Raw genomic sequence first — 10,722 nt, 5'->3', positions numbered from 1 at the left:
CCCCCGCCACCGCCACCGTGCTAGACCCTGCTGGCACCGCCCCACCCCGCTCTGGGCAAGCAGAAGTACCTTCTGAGCGGTGAATGCACGTGTGCTGATTATCGCTCAGGAAAAACCCTTCCTTGCAGCGGCACTCATAGCTCCCCATAACGTTGACACAGGTGTGCTGGCAGCCACCATTGTTCTCCAGGCATTCGTCCACATCTGGAGAGAGAGGATTAACCTTTGCTCCTGTGACTGTCAAACATGTACCGGGCCAGGCAGCTCAGCAACTCCTGCTAAGCAGAAATGAGGTTCCCCTCTGGTCGCTACATCAGAAACAATCAGAAGGGATGCTGCTGGGCCCCAGATGTTGAGCCTAGCCTCCTGGGTCAGGGGCTCACTGGACCAGCTCTCCACATTCGTTAATCAATTCAATAAATATTAAGAACCTCTTTCCAAAGCATGGCTTTATAGATAATCAAACACTGATGAGCAGGATGGAATCCCTTCTCTCTCGGAGCATGTTCTTCAGCAGAAGGAGACAGATGAAGAAGTCAAGAGATAAGACAGAAGGTGGGACAAAGGAAAGAGAGGTCATTTCTGGTTGTGGGGTATCAGCATAGGTTTAAGGAAAAACTGACGATAGATGAGTCCTGAAGGATTTCTTCCAACTTAAATCAGAAGAAGGAATTCTAGGTGGAAGAGAGTTAGCACTAGCAGGAAGACTGGGAACATGGAATGTGTTCAGATACAGTCATTCAATTTACCTGGAGCACAGGAACAGACAGGGAAGTGACAGGAGATAAAACTGGGAAGAAAAATTGGGGTCACAATAAGGAGGCCATCTTGAATTTCAGACAAAGTAGCTTCTACTTCCTTTGGGAGACAGTGGGAACCAGTGGATTAGGGGTTCCTGGTCAAACCGTCAAGCTGGAAAAAATAAGATGGCAGCTGAGGGTAGGACAAAGGGAAGGCGAACCGAAAGCTCAGGAGTCCAGCTTCACAGGAGCACCTGAAACAGCCTTGCAGCACAGTGGGGGACTGGACCTGGGGCCGGGCCAGAGGGCTGTCTAGAAAGGAGAAATAGAAGAGCATTGCCTGCAACGTGGAAAGTAATGTGGGGATGTGGGGGTGGGGGGGTGAGGGGGCGGTGGCTGAGAAATGGGGAAGACCAGCTCTAGGTGTAGAAATAGGGGTGGGGATGAGGTGGCCCCACATGGCAGGTGGGGTCTCCACAAAGAAGCTTTCCTTCAGATCCCCAGGGCAGGGCATCTCCTCTGCTCACAGACCACCCTGTGCTCTCCTCAGTACACTCATTGCATTGCATTCTCAACATCTTTTTCTTAACCATCTCCACCAGACTGCAAACTCCTTGCGGACAGAGATTTTTGTTTTAGCTAGTGCAGCCCTGGAACTGCAGGAGCACATTATTGTTGAGTGCATGAACAAACAAGGAGAGCACAGCATCATCAGAGCCAATGAAGAGGAAACAGCCAGAAAAATCTCACACACGACAGAGGATCAAGGAGAAGGCTGATATCAAAGCAATTTATTTTCTCCAACCTGACTTCTCACGTGCCTATCACTAGCTCCTAGGCACATCCATAACAAGAAAATTCACATTTAAATATCTGTTATCTGGTTTCAAGCTTCAGATCTTACAGTTATCCATCCTCCCACACTACCAAGCAGATGCCTTTCTAAACTGATGGGACTCAAGCCATCCCCTACAGCCTAACAAACTTGCCCTTCTCTACACCAAAGGGTGAAGGGAGCACATTCCAGAGGAGGGGCTGCTCTGGAACACACCTGGCCCAGGTGAGGGCTCACAGTGAGCAAAGCTGTTTCCCTGAACACTAAATCCTGGGCTCCCCTCTGCACTACCCCACAACCACCCCACCACTAACCCACTGTTTCTTCTCCATTCAATTAGAAAAGGGTCATTAAGTTGCATGGTATGGTGAAATAATACAAAAGTATGCACAACTATCTCACAAGGCTAGTGCGTTTCTCCAGACTGTAAAGCAGCAGTTCTCCAGCCTTGACTACAGGGTTCAACCCTGACACCTGGTGTTAGAGCCCCACCCCCCATGACACTGAGTTAACTAGTGCTGGGTGATACCTCAGCAGTGAGCTGTGAGGAAGAGCTGCATGTCAGTTATCAGGCTCACAGATATTCATGGTCTTGAAGCACACTGGATTCAGTGCTGAGCTAGTGGTATTTGTCCTCCATATGTTCCAGCTAATATATTTGAGGCGTCATATGTAGTTGGGGGTCAATGACTCCTGGAAGGAATCATCCAGGAGAACACAGGGAACTACTGCTTCTGAAGTGTTTGGTTCTCAGCTATTTGTATGTCATGAAGTGCTTCAGCCTTTTCAAGTCTAAGTGGCATGTGAGCCTCATGTGTTCTGGTCTTCTCTTCACATACCCCATTATTTCCTCCTGCCTGCCTTTTAGAGAATCCTTGGCCCCTTCAGATATATAGGTGGATGTACAAGATAATTTCTGAAAAGCATATACTTGCTACCAAGACTAAAAATGAGGCCCTCTGGAGACACACCCTCAGGATTTCTGAGCAGATCTTCACTCAGAACCTCCCATCCAAGCCTGGCCCAGGTCCTTAACCCGTGGTTGGCTCAGCTTGTTGCTCTGAGGAAGCTTACACCTCCCCCAGGCTGTGGGTCTGAGGATGTCATGACCAGGTCTGCCATCAGAGATAAAGCCTTGAAATGCCACTGTAGGCAAATCAAAAGGAAATATGAGATTTCCCTGAACATGGCAAAAAAGCAAAAACAAAACAAAACAAAAAACCATTTGAATGCTTCCTAACCAATTCCACACAGAAAGTGATTTCATTATTTAATTTTAATTAATTTTGATTACTGCTCTCAGGATTATCTTTCTAACATGTCTTCTTGGATACTAACTACTTAGACAGTCTGCAAAGGGGTGAGCCAGCCTCTGACAGCTGTAGGCTCAGAAGGCCAAGTAGTCTGATAACCAACAGCTGGACCTGTCACAGGACAGAGACTGGAAGGGATAGAGTCTATCTCAGCAGGGCTCCAGGTGACAGCAAAGTAGGATTAAGGTCTTACTGGGGTTGAATCCTAAATGGAAATACTCTCCTTTCCAATACTCAAAGAACAAGTTCTACCTGTACTTATCTAGTGGCTTTTATACTGATCTCAAAGCATTTGATCAGCTGGCCACTCCCACTGCACCATCAGGGATCATCTAAGACCTAGCCCCACAGAATAGGGCCTGGCTCAAGTTGCTTTCGTCAGTCAGGTAGACATCTGCAGGTCAACCACATGAAGAGTCATCAGTGTCTGAGGGAGCTGATGCCATCTGTCTCCCAGGACATTCTGGACAACTGAAACACCAGCCTTGAAAGGCAAACAGGCCACAAACACCTGCCTGACAGGTGTTCTGTATCACCTACCCAACACTCAATGCCATCCAATTGCTTGCTAGTTCTAAGTTCTGTTTTATTCCTGGTATAAGGAGATAATAGGAACAACACTTCTTCCAGCCCCACGCAAGTTCTGTTTTGTGGAATACTAGGAGGATGTTAATGGGAGGATTCTGTATAAAGTTCTCTCTTTTAAGGAAAAAGACAGGGATCTGCCTGGCTGAGATTAAGCACACACTGGGCATTTGCAGGGCAGGGGGTGTATTCTAATTATAGAATAGAGACACTGTAGAGCATTAAAGATTGGTTTTAAATCAAAACCCATTCAACACAAGACCAAAGACTTTAAAGGTGACACGTCAATGTCAGAAAGTCAATAAATAATAATGAAGATAATTATTCATCATCCATCACCTTACACAAAGGAAAGACATACTCTGAGTGATCATACAAAAAAAAAAATGTTTTACCCAGTTTTCTATCAGGGAGCCAGAAAACACACTTGTCTGATTCCTTTTTGTTTTAATAACTATGTTTTCATCAAAAGGAGGAAAGGGGTGGGGATGCCGGAGGGTAGGTAAAGGAGAATTGCCATTTCCAACCGTTTTCCTTACCAAGACAATTATGACCATCATGAGCCAACATGAAGCCATCAAAACAAGTGCAGCGATAATTGCCTGGAATATTCAAACAGTCATGGACACAGCCTCCGTTGAGTTCATTTTCACATTCATCAATGTCTGAGGGATAAAACATAAGTAAACCAGGTGGGTATATTTCTTTAGTATGGAGATCTTTGCATTTACCTTTGAACCTGCCATCCTACTTCTAGGAATCTATCCTATGATATAACTCCAACAGCAGGAAAATATAAGCACAAGGATATTCACTGCAGCATTTGAAATTACAAACAAACAAACAAAAAACCAAAACAGCATGCATAGTTGAAGAATGATGGTACATGTATTGTAGAGAGCCTTATGTAGCTTCCCACGACCCCCTCCTCCCCAAAAGAATGAGAATGACCTTTATGAATGGTTTGGATATATTATTAAATAAGAAAAAAACGAAGTGAAAGAGTATATTATCTTCATGTTAAAAACAAGGGGATATAGTACACATACACACACAAGAAGTACTGGCAAGTGTTTTTGCAAAACCTGACAAGTTTGTCTTAAAATTTATACAGAAATAAAAAAGACTTAGAAAACAAACAATTTTAAAAAGAGAGAACACATTTGGAGGATTTTACCTACTAAACAGCTACAATTACCAAAACCATGTGATATGAGTATAAAGGCAGACATAGGTTAATGGAAGAATATTGAGAATCTGGAAATAAATCCATGTGGCTATGGTCATTTGATTTTAGACAAAAGTGGTAAGGCAGTTTATCAGTAGTCTTGTCAACAATGATGCTAAGACAACTGGATAGCAAATATTCTGAAGTCTAAAATTATTTCAACAAGGTTGTTTTTTTTAATTATACCTTCTTATACAAACACCAAGTATAGATTTATACTTGTTTAACATGACTCACTTCCCTGAACAGTGCACACTGGAAAGAAAAATACTAACTCTTGTAACTTTGAAAAAACAACCTCTTAACTGAGTGTTGTGAGACTAAAAACAAAAATTGTTGTGTACAAATGCTGTATCCTGATTAGTAAATCTGTTTTACACCCAGGATTCTGGATTAGTAACTGTGTAAATAACTAGTGTGTACTAGAATTAAACACACAGGTAGATATATTACAAATAAGAGCCATGTTTTTCACTGTTGGAGAAAGAAGTCATAAATAAGCAAAGAGGTTACAGAGAATCTTGCAATATTGTTTTGAAGCCCAAAGAATCAGTGTAGCTCAATGTTTTTAATATATTTATAAACAGAGAGATGTAAGGTGTAAATATAGACATGTGAGTAGGCAGGGCTGTGTATACACACATATATTTCCTAACTACCCACTCAGAAGAACTACAAGTAATGACACCCTAGTAATGATGAGAATACCAAGCATCCAAGTGTTGGCTTTCCAAAAATGAAGGAACCAAAGCTCTTTAAGTGGTTGATTGCAGGATTTGGGGAGGAAATAAGTCTGAGACATATTAGGAACAAGAATATTAGGAACTTCTCTTAAAAGGATGGAGGGAGGTCAAAAGGACTCAGGAGATAGTGTGGAAAGCTCCTAATGACTAAGCTGGAAGAATTTAAGTCAAAAAAACTAACTATCGGCCCTCCCTGGTGGCGCAGCAGGTTAAAGCACAGCACTGAGAATCTGAAGCCACTTCCGCATGAGTTCGATTCCTGTCTGCCGCCTGCCCTGGAGGAGACCACATGGCGAGCCAGACCTCTCCTGACCCGCCCGCTGCTTCCCTCAGCAGTGTACTTCGTCGATCTGCCTGTTCTGCTCCCCACTCTGTCTCTGGTGAAGCCTCTCACCGCCCCTGAGCCTCTGGCCTGTACCCCAGTTCTGTATGCACAAATAAATAAATAAATAAATCTTTAAAAAAAAAAAAACTAACTATCCATATTATTAAACCCCTATGAGCCCATACTGGCATAGTATGAACTAATGCATAAGTAAATGGGGATAGGTCATTCCTTTTTTTTTTTTTTAAATTTATTGATTTATGCATACAAGAACTGGGGTACAGGCCAGAGGCGTAGGGGTTGGGAGAGTGTGAGGGGATTCACCAGAGAAAGAGTGGGGAGCAGAACAGGCAGATCTACTGAAATACACTGCTGAATGGATCAGGGACCAGACAAGAGAGGTCTGCTGCATATGTGGGTCATCTCCCTGGCTGCGGATTGTGCTGCAGTGGCTATGGAGAGCTTCATAATGCTGGGCTTTAACCCCTTATGCTACCAGGGAGGCCCAAATAGATCTTTCTTAGAGAAGAACCCCAGTTATAAAAGTGTAAGGGGATGAGGGAAATACAAAATTACCAGGAAGTACACATCACAGTAATAATTGTTGCAGGCAGGAACCCACAGTTGGATGCTAAAATCAATAAGGAAAGATTTGGAATGAAATAGGGTCTCAGATAAATTCAAAGTATCTAGCCCAAGATATGTTTCTAGTGCAAAAGGACAAAACAGTAACTTTGTGGTAGAGAAATTCAGAATACACCATCGTAACCAGGTAATCAAAATGAACATTCCCTGTCATGGAAATGTTGACATTATGTTCCAACACCCCATGTGCTTCACCCAGAAGGACACACCAGCACCAGCTCTAACAGCCTTACCAAAATTTTACTTTATATTACTACAAAATGTATAACCCTGGTCTTATCCTATGTGGGAGAACAGGAATTCTCTAATCATGTCAATTCAAACACATCAATTCTTATTAAGAGAAAGCAGAAGGCAAACAGAAAAACTGAGCATTATTCATCAAAAGTGCCAAGGTCATGAAAGTCTCAGGAACTGCCACAGACTGGAGGAGACAACAGCTTGATGTAATGTGGGATTTTGAACTGGATCCTGCAATGGGGATGGGATGAATATTAAGGAAAAATCTGGTGAAATTTGAATAAGTTCTAAAATTTGTTAATAGTATTGTGCCAAAGTTAATTTCCTGGGTTTCATATAGTACCGTGGTGATATAAATTGCTATTATTTGGATAAAGTAAGTGAAGGGCATATATGAACTCTGCACTATTTTTGAATAGAGTGTTTTTTAAAATCGTAGCTTTATATATGAAAACCAAGTTTAGATTGATCCTTGTTTAATTTGATTCATATTTCTGAACTCAGAAGTAAGGACCATATCATGAATATTGACCACTGGCATGCCCTTTCCCTAAAGTCTCGGAAGACCATTTAGACTAAAAATATCATTTATCCCAAACCATTTCTGAATCACATTGTTTTAAAAATATTTATTCAGGGCCAATTTTTTTATTTCTTCAACATTTCTGTAAAAGAAACTTGATGGACTATAAAATTTTCATCACTCTGAGCCAACCTATTTCCCATTCTTGAACTTAAACAGGAACAGTGAGCCTGGCAATAATCACAAACCAAATGATACCATGGCTTGAGCCCAAAACGCTTAAAAACTTATAAGCCAAGAAATACACATAAGTCATACACATAAGTCTTTGAATATTTATATTTTTGAGTTGTTGCTATCTTCATTTTCTTTCCTTCTCCTTGGAAAAAGGTTTCCACTCTGGATCCCTGCACCAAGAAATCTGAACTAAATAGGGAAACCTTTACTTATTAGATTCTAGAACCACTACAAATATTCAAAAGATCAAATCCTTCTCAGGGTTTAGTTTAAAACGACAGCACAAAGGAAATATGTTTCCTGTTAGCAGTTATTACCTATGGATAAAGGAGTAAGAGGTTCTTTAACATTTTCTACTTTGTACATTTTTGTATTGGTTGATTTTTGTAACAATGATCACATAATATTCATAAACCTATATACATACACACACACACACACACACAATGCCAATCATTGGTTATTTCAAACAAAATAGCAAATTTTCCAAATATAAACTCAATTTCATTTATAACATGTCAAACTCAACAACTATGAATTATACAACTCTTGCCAACATATCATGCAACATCATTTGCCACATACTTATTTTAAAAGAAACTTCACATGGTTTCTACCCCCAGAGAGCAGAGTGATTGGAGGGCATAGTGAAAGAGTGAACATTCTTTTCCTCAAGCAGGGCATTAACATGTGAATCCCAGTACAATAACCAGAACATTTAACACAGTGAGAATGTGGTATGGAGCAACTGACAGAGATACTGCAGTTCAGATAGAGCCAGATGATGCAGGGCAGAGGAAGCGAGCCAGATGGCTGTCTATCTCTGGGAAAATATGACCTGTGCAAACCCCAAGGGTTTTGTGGAAGGACCACCTCTGTGAATCTGTACATGCCTCCTCTGATGGGAAAGGCCTCTCATGCCCAGAAGAGAGAGTAAATATCAGGAAATCTCACCCAGCTAGAGGGATTCCTAAGGGTTGAATGAATAAGAGATATGGGGTCTTAAGGTGGAGATCTAAGTTTCTTCACCTGTAGGCTAATTGTGTCACCATGACTACAAGTCTCTTTTTCAATTCTCTTGAGCCTCGGTGTTCCCATCTATAAAGTGAAGGATGGGCTTGGCTCAGAGTACCCTGAAGAGTCCTGTCAGCTGCAACAAGCTATCATTTTCATCCCCTGGAACAGCCTTCTCTTATAAGGGTCCAGTCTCTGGCCAGTTCTGACCCTGAGCTAATCCCCAATGGCTCAGAACACAAAGCAACAGAGACCCAGGCTCAAGCTCCCAGATTTCAAATTCTAGGTGCTTAAAAGATCCCTTTGCATACATCTTTCCAGGGTAACTTGCAGCTCCAAATGAGGCAGACCTTTAGCGTAACTCTAAGGCTCATTGGCCACAATGCCAAAAAGACATGGGCAAGATGGAGCCTCCAGAACCAGCGGGGAAGGGCAGGATTCTAGCACTCACATTCCATGTTGAGAGTGTCAGCTGCACCAGGGAGGTACAGGGTCAGCCCTGCTGTAGAAGGCACGACTCTCCTGATTAATCGGGTTGTTAACATTTTCTCTGCAAGCTGAGTGGGATCAAAAGACACTAAACACCTCTATTCCTTTTCAGAAGGTAGAGACATTTTAGAAGCTAAAGGACATTTCAGTCAGATGAAATTGTACGACCAGCTCTGGAGAAAACCTGACATTCCCAGTCTTTTAAGGATCTGAGATGCATTTGGGAGTGGGTGATGTCACTTGGTGAGTGCTGGACCACAAGGAGAAAACCTGACATTCCCAGTCTCTTAAGGATCAGAAATGTATTTTGGAGTGGGTGATGTTACTTGGTGAGTGCTGGACGACAGGAGCATTTGTGCAAATATGAATGATGACCTCAACAATTGTGGATGTAAGGAGCTTCCTTGGGTGGCCCACCCACACGGGCCCCCAAGTCACTTACCCTCACACTGCCTGCCCTCCCCTTGGTAGCCAGGCTTGCAGAAGCACTTGTAGGAGGTGAGTGTGTTCTGACACAGGGCATCAGCATGGCAGTCATCCAGCCCTTGGGCACACTCATCCACATCTGCAAAAGAGCATAAAAGCTTCTGGAACGGTGCCCCAAGTTCTGCTTGATCTGGCCTTGACTTCCCTCTCTAGCATCATCTCCCACCAGTTTACTCCACTTCACTATTCACAAGCTAAACTGTTTGGGAGCCCCTGGAGGGGCTATCATATCTAATTGCCTTCAAGATGCAGCTCAGAACAACCTCCTCCAGGAAGTCCACTGTGTCGCCCCACTACAGGTTCTGCCGTATTCATATCCTTGCATAACAGATATCACACAGGTGGTACTGTCTGGGTTTTTGCCTGTCTCACAGTGCCTCTTGATAACAGATTGAGCCTATTATCCCAATGCCAAGGGCAGCGCCTGGCACATGAGTAAGATACTAAATGCCTGCTGAGGAAAAGATCAGGTCAGCAAAAACAAAGTTCTGAAAGAAACAGTGCCTGTCGGCTTGCTCAGTGTTTGGGGTAGGGAGGGAAGCTTGCCCTGTGCCCTGAGTCCACCATGCTGGGCTCTCAGACAGTGCAAAGTGGACATAGTGTTTCCCCAGCCCCACTCCAACCATCAACACTGCCCATCCTCTCAAGCTGGAAACCTGGCTTGACAGAAGTATTTCCTGGGCTGACAGCACTCCAGGACGTTAATTAAAAACAAAAGAGTTTGAAAGTATTGCCAAGTCCAGTTAACAACGTTGGAGTACTTATCTCTAACTGCTGAAAACCCGGGCTTGTTTTCAATGATAGTCCGGGTCCTCAGACTGAGGCTGTTCCACAGAAAAATTCCGGGACAGAACTTGAAGAACTTTCCGGTCCAAAAGAGAGAAGGATCAAAGCTGCCCTGATCTCACAGACCCACAACTGACCCAACAGAGGTTGGAGCCCTCAGTTTCCCCATTTACACTGTGAGGAACTGGACCAGAAGATTCCAGCTCTCTTCTCTCTGCTCAGCCCCCCAGAGTCTGACCAGCCGGCGCGCCCCCCACCCGGGACACTAGGCGACCGGGACCGGTCGGAACTGTCATCAGCCCCGGGTCCGAGGCCGGGCCGCGGCACTCAGGCCTCGGGCCTCTAGCCCGAGCGGGAGTGGCGCCTTGGCCTGGCCGGCGGGTGAGGGACCCAGGGGAGCGGGGTCCACGCTGGGCTCCCGCAGGCAAGCCCCCAGCCCACCTTGCCCCATGGCGGGCGACCCCACTCGGGACTCGGCACTCTTTCCAGAGCTGGACTGTCCCGCGCCCTGCCAGGTGCGTCCCCGAGGCCGG

The 10,722-nt window shown here is 44.0% G+C and overlaps 1 protein-coding gene across 1 annotated transcript in view; it reads right to left on the bottom strand.

Annotated features, from left to right (window-relative positions):
- SCUBE2 (signal peptide, CUB domain, EGF-like 2) overlaps positions 1-10,640 on the bottom strand; it is a 58,494-nt gene extending 47,854 nt beyond the window's left edge. Inside the window, exons 1-4 of the mRNA XM_012725200.1 lie at positions 10,631-10,640; positions 9,360-9,482; positions 4,013-4,138; positions 70-204 (exon numbers count right to left, since the gene is read on the bottom strand). Coding sequence (XP_012580654.1) covers positions 70-204; positions 4,013-4,138; positions 9,360-9,482; positions 10,631-10,640 — 394 coding nt within the window. The remainder of the gene's footprint in view (positions 1-69; positions 205-4,012; positions 4,139-9,359; positions 9,483-10,630) is intronic.
- Positions 10,641-10,722: the final 82 nt, after the last annotated feature.

This window comes from Condylura cristata, unplaced genomic scaffold, assembly GCF_000260355.1.
Source record: "Condylura cristata isolate star-nosed mole 26May11 unplaced genomic scaffold, ConCri1.0 scaffold00015, whole genome shotgun sequence".
NCBI classification, from domain to species: Eukaryota; Metazoa; Chordata; class Mammalia; order Eulipotyphla; family Talpidae; genus Condylura; species Condylura cristata.
The sequence above is the reverse complement of the archived record's forward strand: the minus strand, read 5'-3'. Positions and strand labels throughout refer to the sequence as shown.